General features: G+C 39.7%; 1 protein-coding gene across 2 annotated transcripts in view; it reads right to left on the bottom strand.

Moving 5' to 3' along the window:
• gab2 (GRB2-associated binding protein 2) overlaps positions 1-24103 on the bottom strand; it is a 36622-nt gene that overhangs the window by 4046 nt on the left and 8473 nt on the right. For both annotated transcript variants that reach the window (XM_014410107.4, XM_024805035.2), the window contains exons 2-8: positions 17753-18053; positions 5086-5314; positions 1558-2084; positions 888-985; positions 431-707; positions 214-304; positions 8-110 (exon numbers count right to left, since the gene is read on the bottom strand). In XM_014410107.4, coding sequence (XP_014265593.1) covers positions 8-110; positions 214-304; positions 431-707; positions 888-985; positions 1558-2084; positions 5086-5314; positions 17753-18053 — 1626 coding nt within the window. The remainder of the gene's footprint in view (positions 1-7; positions 111-213; positions 305-430; positions 708-887; positions 986-1557; positions 2085-5085; positions 5315-17752; positions 18054-24103) is intronic.

The following is a 24103-nucleotide window of genomic DNA, read 5'->3' as shown; positions in this document are numbered from 1 at the left end:
GACCTACCATAGCCACATAATTCTCTTCACTGTCTGCAGAGTCGGTGCTGGTGATGCTTTGTGTAGAGATGGGTCTACAGTGCTGGGAGGATGTGCAGTTCATAGCAGGCCTAAAGAAACATAAGGGGGGGAAAAAATCTGTAACATCTGTACTGCCTGCTATGTAATGATTCTTGACTGTGTGTGTGTGGAATGCACTGATATAAGACTCACATGGGTCGTGTCCAGGACATAGTGACTGGACTCTTAAATGGCAGCTCATCAATGATCCCGTTGTTCTTCAAATCAAGAGGTGTTGGCTTTGCTGCAGAAAAACAAGAACAGATGTTATTAACAAATATCATGGTCTTCAACAATTTACACCAGAGTTTAGAGCTGATTTGAAGCATGCTCTTAGTGAGAAGTGAGAAGCTAAGTGTCAAAATCTCACATTTTCTGTCAGGTTTGAGGTCGCGATAGATAGGCGGTGGTGTAACATCACTGAGACGACTGGGCCTGTGGCACAAGGAGGCACTGCTCGCCTTACGGGCAGGTAAAGTTGCAGAGAATCCTGGGAAATCAAAGTGATGTGGCCCTGGGCTCATAGGAATGTAGATATTCTTAGGACTGTCAGCCTGGCAAGCGCTGAGTGGTGAGGAGCCAGGATTCATGGGCACGTAGTTGTCATCTGAATTGCCGCTGTCTGAGCGAGTAAGTGGTGTCTGTCTCTGCCATCAAAAGAGACATGGGGCAAATGACTCTCACAATCTCCCTGGACTTGCAGGAAAACTGTAGCACTCAGTTGGAATAAATATAGAAGTATTTCCTTTTCTATCTCTGCAGTTTATGATTGACTGCTGACAGGATCTATCTGAGGAGACAGTGCAGTTCAAGGGAGAGTTACTCACCAGGTAAGAGCTGAATCCATCATTGACTGACTCCATAGACTGGCCTGAGTGGTTGAAATGGATGAAACGATGTTGATTGTTAGTTTCAAAGGAGGATCCTGTGGAGAAGGGTGAAGGAAATGATCAATATTTACCACTGTCAGAAATTTTGAAAGGGAAAATGCTGCCCAAGTGTAAAAGTAACATTCCATGCCTACATGACTTAAATACTGTATGACAATCCCTGCTATAGAGATCAATTTATATGTAGGAAGGACCTTTTTAACATTTAAAAAAAGTGGTCCCACATTAGCTCTTGTTTCTACCTATATGATGGCTAAGGATGGACTTTGCAAAGTAATAACCACAGCAAGCTAAGAAACCATGCATTGTGTTTACAGAAGCTTTTTTCACATGGCAGAAAAAAGCCTGGAATGAAAAATTCTGGAGCAGGCTGTATGGCTTGAATTTCATTAGCATCTCAACAGGACAGAGTTTGCCAGACTGGGACGCTTGTTTCTGCTTAGTTGCTAACTTTAAATCACCAAAGTGAAAAGCAGAAGAATATAGAAAGAGTCAGTGAAAGAGAAGCAGGTGAGTGATGCAAAAAGTGTTTGCTATTTGTCAAAAACAGAGAAGAAGTGAAAACGTATTAGCAAAGCAGTCATAGCAATAATTATTTCCTGCGTACCTCTGTGCAGTCTGATGTTCTCGACAGCAGGGAGAGTATTTCTGCGTGGGATGACTGACACTGCAGACATTACCTCTTCATTCTGGCTCCCTACTGACTGAGGACTCCCCCACTGACCCTCAGACCCTTGACTGGGTTTAGGGGGTCTGGGAGGAGGATTATATGAGGATTCAGAGCTAGAGGGTGTCAAGGCGTTGTGATTTTTATCAAATGTCCTGGGGATCTGATAGAAGGAGCCAGGTGGTGTAGGCAGATCATAGTTATCAGGCAAGCGTTCATTGCTGTGCATTGTGGCAAGGGCATTGCAAGGCGTTTTGAAAGTGTAGACCTCCTCATTCTCAAGCTCAGGATCACCTAGACCACTGTGAGCTGGCGCCTCCGAGCTGTAACCCCTTGGAAGAACGTAGCAGGCCTCCTGGGTCGAGTCATCGTGCACTGGCAACTGGTGTTTTCCTGGCTTGGGAAGGCTGTAAAAGCCATGCAGCTGCGCACTCTTGCTTCGTGTGGACTGGGAGAAACTGGCACTTCTGCAGCACAGAGAGGATACACACAAACACACAAACTTTTATTCTGGAAACCTTCTTGCTGCTTTTCTTTTATCTACCTTTATTTTTCTCATGCCGTGAATTAAGTACTGCGCCAGCCTATCTAAACAAAAATGAACCATCATCTCTTCTATTACAGTGTTTACTGTCACTTTAGCGTAATCACCAAAATAGCCACTAGATGGTACCATGGCACTACAGAGGGAACTTTACCTTGATAAGCATTAAGCACACAATTAAAGAACAATATACTTGATATCCAGTTAATGATACCTATGGAGCTAAAATACCTTATTTAGTGATTTAGTTATTTTTTAGATGGCTCAATGAACAATACAAGTATTGTATCCAATGCCACAGGCAACGTTTTTGCCTCTAATGCCTGGGGGACTGGCTTTTTTGAATTCGGTATTTTTAATCATTCTTTGAAAAGCTTCTTTATTTTTATGTTTTCAGCATTGACAAAAGAGGGTTTCCCTGTCAAGGGAGGGGGAGGGGGAACTCTATGACTTTCCCAGAGTTTCTCAGTCTCGGTCAGGCACCCTAGGGACATGCCTCATTTAGTCTGGCTCCTTTGAAGGGCTTGACCTTGAGAGAAAACCAAAGCAACGCTGCTCCTTAGAAATTTTGGTCTAGTTAGTGGAGCAATGCAACTGAAAGTTATCCTCAGTTAGTTGTTTCTCTATGTAAGCTGAGGAGGCTGTGTGCAAATATGCAATTTAAATTGCAGGCTTCTAATGGTTACATGAACTCTTTATTGTAATAAGAGATAATGCATTAATGCCACACCATTAATATTGACATAACATTTTGCTCTCTCTAATCTAATTTCTTTTTCATGTCAAATAACACACTTTGTTCCATCAATTCTTCTTCTTCTGTCTCCTGTGGATTTTCATCATCAATCAATAATTTTGCTCATTGCTCTGTATTCCATCATTGTGGCTGATTTGTGGGCTTTTTACGCAGATTAATTCTAGTCAGACCCACGGAGTTTCATTCTGACATGAATCATACCCTGCCACCAGATGCCTGTCTTAATTAGCACAATTGTGAAACAGAAGCTAGCAACATAAATATCTGCATAAAGCTGATGAGATGGATTGTGAGGTTTGATTTCCTGGGTTTTGCAGAGGTCTAATGCAGCAGATTTATGTGCAAATCGTGTGGCTGAGAGGGCAGTTCTTCCCTGGGTGAGTTTAAACCTATAGGAGTGATGAATTGCTGCCTCAACCTCATTGATCATCTACTGTGCCGGCTATCTGCCGAATGGCATCATTATTAAAGCTGACTTTTGATTCTTAAAAAACAGGCACGAAGGCGGTAGAAAGCAAGGTGCATGCTGATGCAAAACACAGGAGCACATTTAATATAAATGCCTGGTCCCTTTTATTCTCCTGCTCAGCATATAGCTGACACAAGCATTTATGTACCTACTTCTAGTTACCCCACATGTATTCACACCTCTGCATTTGTTCACATTTTGCTTTACAACTACAAAGCTAGGGCATTATCACATGTTACAAAGTCATATAAAGTCTAGCACGCTGTGGTATTTTTTAGATACACATGTACTGAATTTAATTTAAGGCAAGCAACATGTTTCAAAAAAGGTTGAAATAGAGCAACAAGAGACTGTAAATGCATAACGTGGAAAAAAATACTCCTAGTGGAACAACTACTTTGTTTAATTAATAACAGGACATCCTAGAGTGGCTGAGACTTACGCAAGTGCAGATGGTGAGGGTCTGCTCCTATAAGAAAGGCCTTATGGGCAAATCGCTCAGCATTTTAAAAATAATGGTTCTTAATTTAATGTTGTCAAAAATGTGGAGATCAGGATCTATGATGCATATTATTAAAAAGGATTCAGAGAATTATGACAAATGTCTATTAGACACACATTAATCTGTAATGGAAATCCCTGAATAGCACTTTGCAAGAGGATTTTAAGTGAATGCATTTTATCACTACATTTGCAAGTATATGTTAAACCATGAAAAGAAAAAATAAATCGATACGACAATACAACCAACAGCAGGCTCTGGTTGCAAAAAATGGCCTGCCTGCAGTCCAGACCTGCAAACCCACTGAAACATTTGGCACATCATGAAATGAAAAAAATGCAACAAAGAAAGCTGAAATCTGTTGAGCAGCTGAATCCTCTATCAGCCTAGAGTCTGAACATTTTCTGCTTTCAAAAACTGCAGCAATTGTTCTCTTCAGTGTTTACAGACAGTTAAAAGAAAAGATGATGCAGTACTCTGGCAAATATATCCATGTACCAATTTTTTTTAGATGTGGTGCATGCAATGAAATTAAAATTCGGCAAAGATCAAAAAGAAATTCAAATGTATCACTTTCAACATTTGGCAATTTGTCTTTGTAGTACTTTCAATGAAACACTTGATTAAAGAAATTTGCAACTCATTGCATTCAATGTTTGTCATTTTTCAAATGACTGATTAAGATAATTAAACACAAGTTGGGTCATGGCTGGATCTTGTTTAGAGCCTTTTTGCATTAATCTGACAAAATACTTTCATTTTTATAGTATTTGCTACACCGAATAAACAAAAAGATCCAACATCTGATTGTTTATTCTAATAATTATCAGCACAGCAAACCAAATGTTCATACCATGTTACAAAATGCAATCCATTATACCTTACCTTACATTTTCAAATTGGATCTAATTTCAGTGAATAATGAAAACCTTCTTTGTTTATACTTTCCACAATGCTTCATCATATGCGCTTCCACAGCACATGCGGCACACACACACACACACACACACACACACACACACACACACACACACACACACACACACACACGGTGACATCACAATTCTCAACCCTAAAACGTTACTTCTAACCCTCAGAGGCTTCTAAGCTAAGGAAACGCTGTAAACCTGTACGTTGACCTGCATTAACGGAAAACAGGAAACTGACACAGGACGCCTGAAGGTCATGACCTTTACCGTGCACTTTCTGTCTTCCTGCTAATGCACTGGTGGAGGAGGAGGTAGTCCTGGGGCGCACTGTTGGACATGGAGTTATGGTGTGTGTGGCGCACAGGCACATCAAATGTGAAGAGCACTGGCTGGCTGGAATGGACGGGGGCAGAGGACTTGCGTTCTCCGGTCAAAGGAGCCATTGAGCCGGTGACATCTGCTCCAACAGAACGGGGCATATGGTGTAACCTGCCATCTGCAGAGAGGAGACATTGGGATAATTGATTATTTCACTTAGGTTAGTTTTCTGTAGAAGTGATATGTTACATAGTATTATGCTTTAGAAATTATGAGCTTAGTAATCATCCCTTACACATTTCACTTCTGCTGTCAAAGTCTTTGTACTAAAAGGTGAAAGGGTTCTAGGTCTTCAGATGACCTAGTCTTGTAGTTAGGTGCAATCAGTCTACACTCAAATCAATAGAGAACAGGGATTTATCTCCAGGGAAGACAGAAAATCGTATCCTCTTGCTTTTTGGGATGCAGTTGAACAGCACATGATCCAAGTTATCCTTTTTGACCAAGGTCAATGTGCCTGTTTTTTATTTTTATGGAGCCACCTACTGTTTTGCACAGTGGGACTATGTGAACAACATGATCTCACAATCTTATTGCTTCTGTGTGACATTCCTGATATTTTCCACTGAAAGACTATAAAGAAAAGACAAATCTGAGATGGGGATGCTGGAAATAGACTGGGCAGAAAGCCAAAATGAGGAGGTGCACACTGAGCAGAAGGAGTAGTGAGTAGGCAGCCCACTGAAACATCGACCTATGGTGCATTGTGCAACACTAGCTGATAGGCGAAAGAGAAAAAAAATCTCAGCTACTGCTGACAGTAATCTCTTTCTTTCACTGTACAGTAAATGAAAGATTTTGCATAAGCAAGAATCTTTGAAGCTTAAAAAAAGAAAATACTATCTGACAACAGTCTTGAACCAAAACATATAAACGAGGACAAAAAGAAAACCTTTCCCTTTTTAGAAGCAGGAGGGAGTGTAAAATCAACTTTTCCGTCAGACAAATGACTAGTATTGCTTTTCACTTTTTCGTTGAATTTGTCTGTCCACTGTGACTCTCCTCAATCTTTATCAGGCCTTTACAAAGCAAGCTATGGGTCAAACTGCCCTTTAAGAAGAAGGCAATGTTCTGTGAGTCATAATATGTGCTGAGAAACAGATACAAATGTGGTGTGTGAGCATGTGTGTATGCATGTTGGACAGTTGGAGGGTGGGGGTTTTCTGGAGTCCAATTTGCTGAATGAGGTCACATCCATGCCTGAGGGGAAAAAAGGGCTATGCTATGAGGACTCCAAGCTAGTGGACACAAGCGAGATGCCCAGGCCCACAGCAACACAGGCGGGGACTCTCCCCAGTGATCCTCAATTACACCATTGTTCTGAGCAATTCCATTCTCCCTAGGCTGGTTAGGCATCATCTCCTTTCTCCACAAAAAGCTTTGTAAAAGCTTTCATCCAGTGCGGTGAGTACTAGGCCCATGAATATGGGTAGATATATTGATCTGTTGTCGAAAAATAGCCCCCACCCCGCGCACCAGAGTGGACAGATGCAATGAAAAAAAACAGAAGAAGGCTTGATGACTTTGATCCTGCGGAGAGAACAAAACTTCAACTAAAGAGTAACATGAGACAGCTGCACAAGATAATGTTTTTCTCTATGTTCTAAAAGATTTTTGATTAACTGCACATATCACTGTCAGAATCAGAACAACATGAAGGATGACTGCTTCAGTGTGCTGATGGAACAGCCTATATGGCTCATCACTGACACTAATGGACCTAATGATGTATGTTGCCACTGGAAAGCAATTCCAGCAACACAGAACAAAGCCGCAAAACAGAAACAGAGAGAAGAGCAGAAAATAAAAACACTCATATGTCCCCACAGATGCTACAAATTTTCGCTACACTAGTTAATGTACTGGGACGCTCAAAGTAAGGTGGAAAAATGCTTATTATTTACCGTTATTATCGTATAAATAACAATACCACAGCTTAAAAAGTAAGCCAATAAAACTAAGAGGAAGGAGTCAAATAAAATAAGAGGTTAGTAGTGATTTTTGTTTCTTTTTTTCTTCGGTTTTTAGTTTTGAGGCTGATTTCATTACCCAAAACGGTTTCTTTTCACTAAATTCAAACTGAAGCACCAACATCAAAGGCAGTTTAAAAAGACAAAGAGTTCTTTCCATGCTTGAAACAAATATCAGACCATCAACAGCAATGCATTGAAGGACCCTTTTGGTCGGTGAATGACACATTGCTTTGCTGGGTCAAAGAGCTCCTAAGTTCATGAGCAATTTTCCAATTATGTTCTATAATACATCACCTACTGTCTCATTGAGTCTGTGGCCATAATCTAATATAAGCTGGCTGCTGCTCAGAGGGCCAAAATTAGAACCATGCTGGATCACTCATGACAAGAAGGTCTTTGTAGAGTGCTCATTTCCTCCCAGTCCAACCAGAATAAGACATAGACATATGATAATTTAATATGAAATTAGAAATAAAAATAGAAAGTACCACTGACCTATTGAATTGAAATATACAGGAAGCAGCTGAATTTTTCATCAGCATTGCAAGTGAAACCCTTAAATACTGCATAAAAGATAATGATTTAAGGTACACTCTAAACACATGCCTTGAATGTAAGTACTTCAAAACCATTATTTCCTTAATGGTTTTTGTCAGAGATTGCACTTAACAATACTATCTTGTGGCTCAAACAGCTGCAGTAAGTACTGCACATTAACCTCAGATACATCAAGAGTGTACACAAAGGCCTGGCAGTGGTCTTGGTTTTGGTGGTGGTGCTGATGATTTTGGGGGTTGTTGTGTGTGTCTGAGTGCGAGACACAATAAGGTGACACAATATGTCTGACGTCTGCGTGCCCTTGAAAAGGAGACCACTACTTTTGGACGTTCATCTGAAAATGTATTCATTACATGAGCACTAAACTGTTTCTACAGTGCTGAACATAGCTACATTATTTGTTGTCCAAATCTGCTTGGCAGTCTATAAAAAAAGCACTGTGTCCCAGTGGGCTACATACTGGGTCCATTTGGATGTGTGGTTGCTGAGGGTATGGGACGTTTCCATGACAGTGATATAAATGGATGAAGAAGAAACTAGGCTGCTGCTGACATGGGTAACATCAGCAGTGAAGAGAGATGTTTGCATGGCATTCTTACTCTGCTAGAGCAAGGTTTCCCTTGAAAAGAGTTCACAAGAGTATTATGCAGACTAAACACGCAGGAGCTGATCACGTTACCCCCCGTGCCCACTCAATACCATGTGAGCGTCACCATCTGACCCCACAGTAACATCAGTTTCCCCTCAAAACACTGCACTCATCAATCAATTAAATGGCTTGTGCTATTCTGGGCCTCTGTATCATAGCGTCTGGCTAAATTATAAAACTTAAAATAATTTTAAATTTCATGATCCACTTCTATAAGGTGATGGATTGATATAAAAAGAAATAAATAGATATAAATAGACTGTAAATAAAAGATAGACATGACCACTGGGATTTTGGATTCCTCTTTCAAAACCTTGAGTTTGGCATTTTAATTGTTAACATTTCTTTTTAAACCAAACACCAAAGGAGGGCTATGGATCTAGGTGAGCCATGGAGGGCACTGCATACAGCAGTATCTTATAAATCACAAGGTAGCAAAGCTCTAATTTATATCCTACCATATTCAATTTTACCTTAAAAATATAAAATATTAACATCATGCCGCATCAATTAAGACATAAGACAGGCAAACTGAGATGAGCAGGCGGGTTACTTTTTCATAGACTTCTATGGAACTGAATTTCTTTTTACAACCATAAGGAGTCGCCCCAAAGCTTTTAACATAAATGCACATTTAGGGGTCCAACTTATAAAGAGTGCGTACATTACCCCTGTCCCTAGTCATCTTAAAAACTTGGTACATATATACTTGTTAAAAATGGATGTAACATGTACTGTTAGATCTAATAATTCTTGCTTTACAGCATAGAAAATGGATACACTTGGAAATATCATTTTTTCCATGAGATCTCCATTTGTACTGTCCACAAGTTTCTCTAAAATTAAACTTGTAAATCAACAGTCACATGGTGCTAATGAAGAATTGCAAGGTAGAAGGGGCAAAAGGAAACGGTCAGACACTAATACAGGATGAACATAACTTGTTCTGATTTTCTGCTTAAAAAAAACATATACCTAATAAATGCGTGTGTCACTTTTTCCTAATTGCTGTTTAGAAAAAGTGTAGGCATGAGAGTTATGCAGCTTCTAAGCAAGGTTTGAGCAGAATATCAGTGCAGCAAAGATTGCACTGTGGCTCATGTGATTACTCTGATTCATCTATGCATTTGAATTAATTTGTAAAATGATACTCCTTTAGTAGTAGCTTGCCGCCACTGTTTCTATAAACGCGCACATCATCCCTTCTGTTTTATTTGAACGTATTTTGATTTTATAAGGACAAGAAAATGCAAAGATTATCTTGGTTTCATAACTTTCACTACGGCTTTCAGTTTGCTGCAATAAGTTAAATTCCTGTCTTGAAAGGGAGCTTGACGTCTTGCCATTTCCTCCCACAGCATAACTGACTTTTCACGTTTTTTTTTTCTTGCACGGTCAATGTGCAAGAAAAAAAAAAAAACAATGACCAATTTTTTTTTTAAAATCTTTATATCTTTAAGCAGGTTCCTAGTACAAAATCTGTTCCTTTATTTATGAATGATCAAATGGGGAAGTTTCGAGTAGATCACAATATTCCCTCGACAGTAACAGTTCCATGATTTTTTTCAAAACTGGCCACATCCCTCCATTCATCCATTTTAATGCCTCTACAATTCAGGCTGCTGCATTTACAGTTATAAATAGATTTTTTTCATTTCATGGCTGCTAACATGATCCATCAAAAAACAAAACAATGGGTCCTATCATGTAAAAGATGGACCAAAGAAAGAAAAAGAAAAAAAAAAATCACCCCTAACTGGAGATTATCCTTGTCTCTGAGTTCAAACAGCCAGCCCAGAGCAGAACAAAGCCCATGATTGACGAGACGATGTTCCATTCATTAGATTGTGCTCGGGGGTGGGTCTCCCCGGGTGCAGGCACACGCCACACACCCAGCCATCAGCATCTGATAACAACAACACTCATCAACAGATTCTAAGAACAAGAAAAACATACAATTTGGGATGTGTCTATGTAAGGAAATCGGTTTCAAAATTACTTTTTAGTAATCCTCACTTTTGTCTAGTTAACAACAAATTGGTGTTGGACATCAATACTTGTTCAAAATGAAAATATTAACTGTAACATGCTTGCAAATGAAAACAACCACTAAAAGTGAACATGATTCTTTCTTTATGCATCTTTGAACATCCTAAAGCTGCTGAAATTCTTTATTTTACAAACAGAAAAGTCAACCCCTCTTCTATAACAATTTTGATGACGAGTGTGTACAATACATTCTCAAGTCTCTGGTTTTCAGAAATGCTGCCACTGATATTGTGGTTTGCATGGCATTGGCAGCAACAGAAACCTGTCCTCAGACTGCTCTTTGGCAGCAGAAACCTGACCTTCCAGAGCCATGGAGTCTCATTGTTTCAACAAAAATCAATGCAGATGAAGGGCACTTTGGGAGGGGAGAAGGCAGAAATGCATTTAGAGATTGTAAGACATGAAACAGGGACTGTGAAATATGGTTTGCATAATATTTAAGCATATATATATATATATATATATATATATATATATATATATATATATATATATATATATATATATATATATATATAGACAGAACAATCAGCCGAGACTGCAAGACCAGACTGACCAACCTGTGCACTGCCTGGATTGATTACAAGAAGGCCTATGACTCAATGCCCCACAGCTGGATACTGGAATGCCTAGAATTGTACAAGATCAATGGGACCCTAAGAGCCTTCATCAGGAACTCAATGGGGATGTGGCGTACAACACTAGAGGCCAACTCCAAGCCCATAGCACAAGTCACCATCAAGTGCGGGATCTACCAAGGAGATGCTCTGTCCCCACTGCTGTTCTGCATAGGCCTGAACCCCCTCAGTGAGATCATTAACAAGACTGGCTACGGATACCGACTACGGAACGGAGCAGTTGTCAGCCACCTCCTGTACATGGATGACATCAAGCTGTATGCCAAGAGTGAACGAGACATCGATTCACTGATCCACACTACCAGGCTATACAGCAATGACATTGGAATGTCGTTCGGACTGGAGAAGTGTAGTCGGATGGTAACAAAGAGAGGGAAGGTAGTCAGAACTGAGGGGATTGAACTACCAGAAGGCAACATTGCAGACATAGAGGACAGTTACAAGTACCTGGGGATCCCGCAGGCAAATGGGAACCATGAAGAGGCCGCTAGAAAGGCTGCAACCACCAAGTACCTGCAGAGGGTCAGGCAAGTCCTGAGGAGTCAGCTGAATGGTAAGAACAAGATCCGAGCCATCAACACATACGCCCTGCCCGTGATCAGGTACCCTGCTGGGGTAATAAGCTGGCCAAAGGAGGCGATAGAAGCCACAGACATAAAGACAAGAAAGCTCCTTACCATGCATGGAGGGTTTCACCCCAAGTCCAGCACCCTGAGGCTGTACGCTAAGCGGAAGGAAGGGGGCCGGGGACTGGTGAGTGTCAGCACCACAGTCCAGGATGAGACAACGAACATCCAAGAATACATTGGGAAGATGGCCCCAACTGACCGAGTGCTCAGTGAATACCTCAGGCAGCAGAAACCCAAGAAAGAGGAGGGAGACGAGGAACCATCATGGAAGGACAGGCCCCTGCACGGTATGTACCACCGGCAGATAGAGGAGGTGGCTGATATCCAGAAATCCTACCAGTGGCTGGACAAAGCTGGACTGAAAGACAGCACAGAGGCACTAATCATGGCAGCACAAGAACAAGCTCTGAGTACAAGATCCATAGAGGCTGGGGTCTATCACACCAGGCAAGACCCCAGGTGCAGGCTGTGTAAAGATGCCCCAGAGACAATCCAGCACATAACAGCAGGGTGCAAGATGCTAGCAGGCAAGGCATACATGGAACGCCATAACCAAGTGGCCGGCATAGTGTACAGGAACATCTGTGCCGAGTATAACCTGGAAGTCCCGAGGTCAAAATGGGAGATGCCCCCAAGGGTGGTGGAGAATGACCGAGCTAAGATCCTGTGGGACTTCCAGATACAGACGGACAAAATGGTGGTGGCTAACCAACCGGACATAGTGGTGGTAGACAAACAGAAGAAGACGGCCGTAGTGATCGATGCAGCGGTTCCGAATGACAGCAATATCAGGAAGAAGGAACACGAGAAGCTGGAGAAATACCAAGGGCTCAGAGAAGAGCTCGAGAGGATGTGGAGGGTGAAGGTAACGGTGGTCCCCGTGGTAATCGGAGCACTAGGTGCGGTGACTCCCAAGCTAGGCGAGTGGCTCCAGCAGATCCTGGGAAAAACATCGGAGATCTCTGTCCAGAAGAGCGCAGTCCTGGGAACAGCTAAGATACTGCGCAGGACCCTCAAGCTCCCAGGCCTCTGGTAGAGGACCCGAGCTTGAAGGATAAACCGCCCGCAGGGGCGTGCTGGGTGTTTTTTGTTTTTTTTATATATATATATATATATATATATATATATATATATATATATATATATATATATATATATATATATATATATATATATATAGAGAGAGAGAGAGAGAGAGAGAGAGAGAGAGAGAGAGAGAGAGAGAGAGAGAGAGAGAGAGAGAGGTATTTACAGAGCAACAGCGAGAGCAGTAGAGCAGTCTGCTCTTAGAGTAACAAAACTTTAAGGATATTACATAACTGACAAATATATTTGCACACTAGGTCCTCTAAAGAAGAACAATACTAAGAGTATTAGCACAAGTAATGTGCCAAATGCCATACTGGAACTGACTGGAAAATGTATGAATGCAAGTGTGAGAAAGTGTGCATATGAAAAGGGAAACAGAAAAGCAATGAGTCACATTACAAGATAGCGAGACAACAAGAGGGTTGTGTAACAATGAACTGTTAAGTGCTACAATTGGCCATCCTTCCTAATAGTTTTGACTTGAGCTGCAGCTTACCTCTTACTTCTAAGTTGATAAAGCCAACTTTGACTGACAAAAGGTAACTTCAGATCAAGGTGCTGATATAAGAGATCCTGCCAAAAATTCACACTGACAGTGTAGCAAGAACAAGAAGTGTGACACTTTGCACAATCTGTAATATTGAGTTCTTGCTGTTACTGGACTGCAACAGTTGTTGAAAAACTAAAATATGGAAGCTGATTTAATCAAGTCTCTGTATGACACGAAACACGATATCTGCATAATTTAATACAAATTTGTGTTTGTATGTCTCTGTCACATTATGCAATTTCCATAAGAGGAAGCAACTTCTTATTTGTTTTCCAGCCTAGCTTGTTTTCTTTCAAAGAGGGAATTCCCAGTCTGTTAGATGACACACTCACGTCATTGCTGCAGCTGCCTGCTAAGAGAAGAACCCATAAAATATCTTTACAGGTAAAGGATGTTTATCATATTTGATTTTCTATTAGCTTCAGTGAGCATCCACATATGCTAGCACCTTCATGAAAATATAATCACAAAACACACAAATGAAAGATTGAGCAACCGATCAGATTTCAGCAATTAACAACAGTTGATTTGTTGCATGGTTAAATGGCTCACCCCCCACGAGTGCTATGTGTTCATGGCACGATTGAGATCAGAGAGGTTGGAGGAAGAATACTGATGCAGGCACAAGGTCACAAGGTTGCATCGTTACTGCACGCCTCCTCGTCCCCTCCACTTCTCTTACTAACAAACATTTGCTCAGTGACCTCAAGGCAGTTTCTTCCAGCTGGAATGTGATAAAAAAAATAATAAAAGATCTACCACAAGGCAGGAACGTGTTGTCAGAACGGTACTGAAAGATTTCAACAGCAGTTTTGGTTATTAGCTAAAATATAATCCAGAGTACTTACATCCTTTTTTGACCATAATTACTGGCACTTCTGTTGGCAGTCAATTATCTGTGGTTGACAAAAGCCCAGCTGGGGTCACTAATGGCAAAGATACTTCCGGCTGCTCCTTTATTCACATAAAGAAGCCATAGGGCCAAGCTCCTAAAGTTTTTAAGAGGTATTATATAAAAAAATATTCTGCTTTACACTACTTACTACATTACTTTTGTATTAAAGCAAAAATGTTCAGTTTCATGTATTATTAACTTGAATTAAGGTTTGCAACTGTTTTAGAAAAAGGTTCATATTTTCCCCACTTAAAGAGAATTTCACAAAAAATGTTGTGGTGACGGTGGTTATGCTGTTGAAATACAAGCCATTTCCTCTTCAGATGCTACGAGACACAATGTGGTGACAGCACTGGTGAGTTTTTCTGATATTCTGGACTGGGTGCAGTTTGTACTTTGCTGTTAAATTTTTATCAGAGCAAAAAATTCAAAATAATGTGCCTATCTGAACTCTTCTAAAGCACTAGGCCATACTACTATTCTTGACTCTTCATCTACTACGCGACCTGAAGTCAGGCAATTGTTCAAGGATTTATGAGTCAGCACATTTGATGATTTTTGCATTAAAAAAACCCACATGATTACTGACTTTACAAATAGTAATAAAATAGTAATTAAAAAAAGCACATTACTATAATGTGATGTCAATAATGCAATACTGTTTTGTAATGCACACAAAAAATTCAAATGTAATCTTTAAACAAATAAAAACTCTGGATATAGGGTTTGTAGAGCTTTTAAAGCCCTTTAAGGTAAACTTTAGATTTTGCTCTGTATAAATGAAGGACTTTACAGGGTACATGACTGGATCTTGGAGTAACAGTTTTTTTTCCACATTGAGTCCGAATTCTTTACTAATTGTATCAACATGCCCTTGCTTTTTCAACAGGACAGCAGTACTGAAAGGCAAAATGTGCAACACTAGCTAACTGCACAGTGGGCGAGTGTTGATAGATGCAGTTGAAGATGTGATCATTTATTTTCACTGAGACACTGAGAACAAGCTGATAGCAAACAAGGCACCAGGCAGGCGGTACTACCAGGAAAGGAAGGATGGATCTGCATGAAAGTCAACAACTTACTCCCTGGAAAATTCTGACCTGTGCACAAAACTCTTGTGTAAAGCTAGTTTTACAAGGAAGTTAAATGTGGACTGATCTTGAGATGTGTGTGGTGATAAATTTTTGCATCTAGTAACAGATGGGAAAGAGACCAGGATGAAGAGGCAATGCTTTTTAATTAAAAAAAAAACAAACAAAAAAAAAACACACACACACACACACACACACACACACACACACACACACACGCACACACACACAAAAAACAATAGCTTTAGCTTGTCTGGGTGGGGGAGGAGTGATACACAAAATATTTTAATCTTCAAAAAAAGACTCCTTTTATATCACACATAGCTACAACACCTATTCTATTGTTATGCTCAATTTTAGCCCCTGTTTGCCCCTCCCAGCACATCAGCACGCATGATAATTAGCCAATATCAGTTATTTATGTAACCACGGTAACTCTTTGAGGTACTGTTGACTGCGAGCCATCAGTGTAGCTGCTAAGAATACCCTGTAGCCACAGGTGGCTACTAATATTTAGAGTGGTTATTTTGCATTTAAATATTGCAAAAATAAAGTATTGTGCTAAGCTTTAACTCATGTAAATGGTTATTTTTGTTGTCATAAAATCTTCACTTCAGTGGTTTACATTAGTGTAAATGGGCAGCTTTTATTTCACTACTTTAGGCCCCTATAGTAATTTTGTCATCTCCACCAGTACTGCTATGAAAACAAGCCAGAAGCATGACTGTATTAAGTCCCGTGACCATTTTTTTCATGGTAATCAAATTTTGCTCGCTGTTGTCAATTATCACCCCATCCAATCATACACTGAACATGACTTCCACATAGCTAGCCAAACCAAATATGGTCACTTTCAGTTCAGAAACAATACCAAACGCCAGGACAGCAATGGCCGAAATGCCAAATGCAAAGCTTAAAAATAGTAGCCGACAAACGGTACTGTCATGAAGGGGAACCATGGGAGCACAAGAATTTTTAAGAAAGATGAATCGGATAAAATCCCCCGAAAAAACATTTTCATGCCCATCTCCAGCATTAAAACACTTGAAGTACTTATTAGTTCTAGTTTGCCGTGCTAATTAAAATCAGAGTTTATCTGAAGACGAAAACCCTCAAGCACAAACAATACCAGGAATCGAGATTCCTTCAAGTGGCTTTTCAGAGAATTCACTTAGACAAAAAAGGATGTTAAATTACAATTTATCATCTAATAGTATAAAAATAGAACCTGACTGTCACTGACTAAATAGTTCTGTGAATACAACGAAATAGTTACTTCCCTGTGAAAAGGCTGATGTGGTGCGCACACTAAAGAGGCTGTACTCACTACAGCAGTTGTCATGACATACACACTTTCCAAACCCACTCACTTAGCCTTACTCTGCTGGCCATAGTTGATACAATTTCAAATTCATCACAGGACTTTCATAATTATTGAACGTGAACCAAAGAGCTCTCCTCATCATGTGAGGATTATTACACTCTTCCTAGTTGTTTTTAATTCCACACCTGGTCATATTGCATGTTACACATGATCAACCATGTGCACAAAGACTAACGTCCATCAGCTGCCAGATGGCGGGAAAACAACAGCAAGAATATAATCTGGATAAGTTGGAATAAAAATAATAAAAATGCAGAGCATCATGAGCTATAGTAACTGTAGCTATATATATTTATATTTACTGTAACTGTGGAGATATTTTTACACACACCAAAAATCTTGATCTATGGATTGTCATCTATAAAAGCAATCCATTCACATGTACAATGGATCGTAACTTAAGCGGTACCAAAATCTATAACAAAAACAAACTTCTAAAATATCTCATAACCAGAAAAAAACATTCTGGATATAAAAAAGTAGAGGGATGACCATTTCTTTAAAAATAAAAAAAATATTGGAAAAATCTATATCAGTCTCAGACAATGTGTCTATTTATTTGACAGAAATGTTGCCATTGACATTATGTGGTTAAATCTCTGTTCAAAGTTCAAATAACATGCAAAAGTACAACAGAGGATTCATAAAAGACAGATGACTATATTCTGCTTTATAAAACTGTATTAAACTGTATACATTGTTATATGATTATTTTTGGAGTGTTTATTTATTAAAAGCATTAGGTGATGTTTTTAAGCTTTCCTGAAAAGCAGAAAAGAAGCAATGCATCCCTTTAACATCTTAAGTGAGTTGTTTTTTGGTTATTTTGGTCTGTAAAAGATTTTTTGAAAATTTGAATTCAAGGCAGACTAAATCACAGATCAACAGCAAATTAATTGTCTCGGCTAGCCCAAGAGATAATACATGGCAATACAAAGTAAAATTCTCAGAGATTTATTTTAGTGAATTAAAGATTTTAAAAAAGAGGATAGAAGGAAAGACAAACAGAAACCGAGGCTGATAGATGAGCAACTGTGTTTCTGTTCCCTACCGTGGCTGTCGTCCGACTGGTTGAAACCACACAGGTGGCAGATGGAGCGGACCCACTTGTTCATCTCTTCCTCAGTCTCAGCTACAAGATAGAAAGTGCGGTCTACAGTCTTGATGTCAAATACATAGCTGTCCTGGAACTCCTTCCTCTTAAAGGTCAGGCCTGCATCGACCTGCTCACAGCACTGCAGGTCGATCACCCGAATGGGCTTCTTAGAGTGATCATTCTTGTAGTACTCCAGAACGTCAGGGTCACCACTCATGCGGCCACTGCGAAGTATAAACCAGCGTTTCTTCCATGCCTGGAAATGAGATTGAAAATGTAAGAACGTGAATGCAGAACAAAACAAAGCAAAACGAAACACAAATACCAAATTATACAAAAGTTTTATTTAAAAAAAAATATATATACAGACATATATACAAAAATATATACATTGTCATATATACATATATATATGTTTATATAAACACACACAATATATAGTTGGACTGTAAGCGTTGCACAAAAAGACAAAAGCTATTTCTGCACATACGCTTATGTGTGGTTTGTATGTGTGTTAGACACTGTGGGGTGAGGGGGCAGCAGGTGTTTGCTCTCTCCCAACGTATTTCCTGTGCCGATATCCCTCCTTAGGCTGAGACTAGCAGCGCTCCTCTAACACAGCTTCAGACTGCAGCCTCCTGCCACCTTAAAAACTGGTAATTCACACTTCTTCGGTCCAATCAAAATCATGCCACATCTGCAAATCATCATGTCAATTTTTGTCTGAGAGTAAATAAGCATTGTGCATCGTAACCACACGAAAAGCAGCAAAAGGTTCATATTTGATAATGTAAACAGCTATAATAACAAGAGAACTACAATGTCACACATTTCACACCATTAACATTGTTGTATGTATCAAATGGAAACGAGTAAAGGAAGAACCATGGCTTTCAATACAACAGTTGAATGTAGTTTTCCAGTGGCTGTCTAAAGGGACTCTGTGTTCTCTATGTTCAGAAACAAAAGAGGAAGATAGACCAGGAAGGCAAAGGAGGAGTAAAGGAGGGTTGGGGAGAGTAGGGGGAGACTTTTGGACATTTGCCATGATGCACTGCACTTCTGCAAGGCAATGTCTCACGTTCAGGCTGCTGACACACAGGATTCTGCAAGCACTCTCTCTCTCTCCATCAACACAGACACTGCTGCAAGGCTAACACCTCCCCCCAAACAGACACACACACACGGCAGAAAAATGGATTGTACTGATGTCTCTAGTGCCTTTCAGAAAGATTCCTAACCTCCTTGGAAAATAAGTATGCTAAATGTTTTATTTAGTTAGACCATTACTTCTGTGATGCAGAGGTCAGATTAATGGATGAAATAGCTTTGATATCTTTACCCTGCCCATGAAAACAAGCCTCAAATGAAATGAAGTAGTTAAGCATTTTGGTGATGTGAGAAATAAAGAGAGAAAAAAAGAATACATGTATGGATAGCAACAGGGACCCATAAAGAGATTAGACCTGTTAGTTTTATGAAAAGGTGGTTGCCGCTGAAAAGTAAAACTTAGGAGAGAGCTGCTGCAATGCCGGCCTACATGCCTGGTCCAACAAAACGACCTAGACTGAATACTACTAAGACGAACAATCAATCACAGGCCCTTTGAGAGACCTGGAAAAAATCCAACATGATATTCCTTCTCGACTTCTCTAAGAGGCGTTAAAGCAGGCTGCATGTTCTTGATGCCATTTAGCACCTTTAGCCAAAAAGCTTAGATGCTGAAAAACCAGAAGCACGCCCACAAAGTAGGAAAAAAAAAACCTTCAAAAGGCACAACCAAAACTACATGTAGAAAATAGCAACTAGTGCAGCTGTTCCAATACCTCCACCCCAACTCACTGAAAGTAAGACACAGTCAGGTATTGAAGTACTTTGTGTTTGAGGAAAATGGCCATGGGGTGATGCCTGACTTGCAAAAGGTAACCAATGTTATCAAGCTTTTGAGACCAAGAGAGAAAGTACTACTAATTTAGCAAAGCACCAAAAACACCAGGACCCAGATCTGCTCGAACAGTTCAAGGTGGATGAGTTTCAGTAACAACAACTAAAGTATTATCCTACTTTGACATTACCACCGTGAAATGAAGTATGTCCCATAGGCTAAAATGTTTGCAAAAGCAAAATGCTTAACCTTATGCAATGTAACTAATATCACACCTTGTAGTAACATTAGTAGGCCAATATTTCATTCTGTGCCCTGTCAACAAAGTATAATGTTAACACTTTAAATAAATACATTTTTAAGCACATGGGATAATAATAATTTTGTTGTGGTATCAAAATGAGTATTGAGAACTGTATAATTCTACGCGTATTGGTTCCACCTACTATGTTTGTGTCATGATCTTCCTAGAGCATAATACTACCTTTCTTTGATCAGATGCACAACTGACACCTTCAAATTTATTTCAAAGATATATCTTTCTAAAGAGGTTTAACCAAATGCATCCCTTAGATTTGCTATTTTATGAATTTGCTGCGAGCTGTTCCCATTTTTTTTACTTTCTAAAATGTTTCACAAAATAATGTGTTAAACAGTGGTGTTTAATTACGATAAAGTACATTTCTGAGACAAATGTCATCATACCAATGGTTATTTTGACATTCTTTCTTGAACACATACTCTTTTCTGTTTTTTTCCAGGAAGTGCAGATTGTTATCTTATATTCGGCGTCTAACTGAAGTTCTCCTGAGGTACTAGTTTGCAATACTGTCTGTTTATTTTCTTTCAGACTGATAAACTGATAAAAGCTGTAGGCAGTATCATCTTAATAGTCTTGATAGTACAGCTGTGCTGCTGTACCACTAACCCCATATTCAGGAAGTAGAAAGAAGTGTGAACAAGATAATCAGCAGCATCTTCATGAAATGTAATACTGTGAAACATGTATTAGGTCATTTCTTGCTATGAGATGTTTTTTTTAATGTTTACTGATACTGATAATAACAACAAAGGTTGTGTGGAAACTGTCAGCAGTGATACTCCTCAAATTTGCACCTAAATGCTTCTGCTGGCGTATGAACTTATTTCACAGAAATAGAAACACAGGGGAGTTATCACACTCCTCCAAAAGAACCAAGCAGAGCACCATTTAAAGAAAAAAGAAAAACCACAAACAAAAACAAAGTTCCACAAAGCTCTTTGATTCAATGCTATTACAATGCATTTAAAAAAAATCTCCATAACTCTTGCGAACCCCATTTAAATATTTTTGCCTTTTCTGGAAAGACAGAGCATCACTTAATTGAGACCTGGAGAACTGCCCAGTTTCAAAAGGTCAGTGCAACCCAGTTGGGTTATTCCTGGTATCCCTCGGTTGCAACCAGCACATTAAAACAGGACAGCTCTCAACAACAGAGTGAAGAAAATTTATCTAGAAATCTTTATGCTAATCAGAACATTACTCAGTTGTTGGAAAATGAAGCTGTTGCTTACGAACAAATCACAACTTGCATAAAATAAAGGGGAAGACTAAAAACAACAGTTACACGTCATGTTAAGCTTCCCACGAAATGCAATATTATCTTAATAATGCAACTGGCACTGTAGCCTCTTTCCCAGTGAACTGAATCATAAGGGAGTAAGACACAAGGAAACGAGCATACTCACCCCACTGCCTGTACTACAGAGCATGTCTAAGCACATCAATCACACTGTAAGTAGTGGGAAACAAGGGCTGAAGCTGTAAAATAGTCTGTATTCTCCCATATCTCTAAGCTGGATGAGGGATGTGTTTAAGCTGCATCAGTGTTTAGCAAAAAAAAAAAAAAAAAAAAAAAAAAGGGCGGGTGGTGTCTCAGCACAGAAATAATGCCATAAATAACGCCCTTGTTAACAACTAGACCGGGTAGTTCATGGGACCAGTGAGAGAGCTCTAGGCCAGGCCACTGATCACACTCAAAACTAATATGGTGACAGAGAGCTGCACCATTGTCTGAGCAATGTACTGCAAACTATACAGGACATGTGGCATCTCCCATGTACTAGTATTATTTCATCAAGTCAAAGTCTAATAAAGAAGAAGCAGAAAACAGGACAACAGTCCTGTGTAAAGCACAACACAAAAATGTTAATGCTAGTGAAAGCACAACAGCCAAAGTTTACCCCCCCTGCATGAGCACTTTAAGGCTTCCAAGAATTCAATTCGATCATCCAATAAAAGCTTGATATTACCTTGTTTCAGCAGTGTCGTTTGTCCTGTGCTGATGGCAGCTGGCTACAGATACAGAAACAGCAGCGGCATACAAAAGACAATGTGTGCATGTACTGTAGATGGATAGGAAGGAAAACACTCAATACCAAAACCATACAAAACAATTCTATGACTGTGGTTGCATCTAAAAATAGGACTAAAACTAGCTAATATTGCTGGCTCCTTTTGTTATTTAGGATGTTTTTTTTGGCAGACTTTGAAACCAATTGTGTAGGAAAACAAACCAACTCAGAAATAAGCTCCCGCTTCACAGAAATTGGAGGACGCAGTTATCTGGTATGTGTTTTATATCAAACTTAGCATCATAAATACAGTGTCATCCAAAAATGTATTGTACTGGCTCGTCTACTGTAAAACACAGTAAAAACAGGCTTTGTCTGATGTACGCGAACAAATAGAGCCTCGCAGTGCCAATCACACCGTCTAATGAACTTGGAGATGGCCGTGGCCTAAACAATTATCTAAGGTGTGCCTTTTACAACACTACGGATATACATAGTGTGTGGTTAGTAGTAGGCTGTGTCAACAGGCTGGATGGCGTACATCAGTCAACATGTTTTTAAATGTGCATGAGCAAACAGTCATGACTATGCTATCCAAGCTAGGGGTTAGAATAGTCTTGTTTACATCTGGTACTATTAAAGGAGTGAAAGAAGAGACAACAGGTTGTGTTTCTTTGACTGTACCTCCTCTGGTTTACCGGATGCTGTAGTATACACACACACACACACACACACACACACACACACACACACACACACACACACACACACACACACACACACACTACACAGCTGCACAAACACTGGCACTGTAGAGCTGCAGCAGACCCTCTGTAATCACCCTGCGTGTCTTTGTGTACATTTTCTAATCTACTACCAGCTTTTATTATGGTCATATTGTGGAAAAGGGAATTACATCATGTCATCTTTACTTGGTTTAAGCTGAATTGGACACCTCGGCCGGCGTGCCCTTGTTTAATAGCGCTCACACACTAAAAACACCTGAGAGACGGCACGAAAACAAACAGGTGCTTGCTCATTGCCAGTGAAGTAAAGTAAAAAGTGATAAACAGGATTCGCTGGTCACTTTTACCTCCCATGAAATCTTATTTGTGAAATTCATTAATAATAGTAGACAACAAGGAGTGCTCATACAGTGTTAGCATGATGTAGCTTTTCATTCCACTCATCCTAAGCAACTGTCAATTATAGTAGCCCTCCTACAAAAAAAACCCCCCATATTTATCCTATAACAGTGAAATGAAGGAGGAATATTTAATACACAATACTTTAATTTTTGTGCCTGTCACATGCTGCTTGATTATGGTTTAAAAGAAAAATCTTTCAACAAAAGAACAACAGTGAGGATGACTTTGCAACATGTGAATTAGGAAGGACAATGGTTAAAATGACCGTGACTCTGTGAGTAAATGCCTAAACACTTGTGATTCCAGTTTATGCGAGAGGAGACAAAGCTGGATACACAATGACAACAGAGCCCTGATTATCCAGTCCCAATCAATAGCAGGTCACACATAACAACACATTGTAGGAGCAGGCTGGAGTTTGAGCAAGTGAGGGAATGTGATCGAGATTAAGCTGAAGAATAGCACACGGCCATCTACACAGCACAAAAACACAGCGTAATCTGAATTATTCTCGAAAACTCCTAGAAAACAAAACAATGAGGTACTCAATCTGCAAGAGAGGAGAATGATAATCCACTAAAAGTAAGTTTGTCTTGTCTGTGCTTAAAAGGTACCATTCATCTGTATTTATCTATACGACATCCATTTATATAATCTTACATAAGCCACAAATGGTTCTTTGGAAGCTGTAGAGTTCACATGGGTTCTGAGTAAGATGCTAAGCAGACAAAGTTTATAAAAGACATTCTGGAGCACTTGCAATAAATTTAGGTTACAAACAAAATGTGCCAACAGTATGCATCGTTAGCCGCTACATTTACTGAGTGGAGAAGAGTGGGACGCAGCTTTGTCCCAGCCTTGTGCCCAGTAAGGTAAACATGAAAAAACGTTAAACAGAAGAGTTTCTGTGAGTATAAACTACTGGGGAATATAGCAAAT

Source organism: Maylandia zebra, linkage group LG14 (assembly GCF_041146795.1).
Source record: "Maylandia zebra isolate NMK-2024a linkage group LG14, Mzebra_GT3a, whole genome shotgun sequence".
Lineage (NCBI taxonomy): Eukaryota > Metazoa > Chordata > Actinopteri > Cichliformes > Cichlidae > Maylandia > Maylandia zebra.
This window is presented reverse-complemented; position numbering and strand designations above follow the sequence as displayed.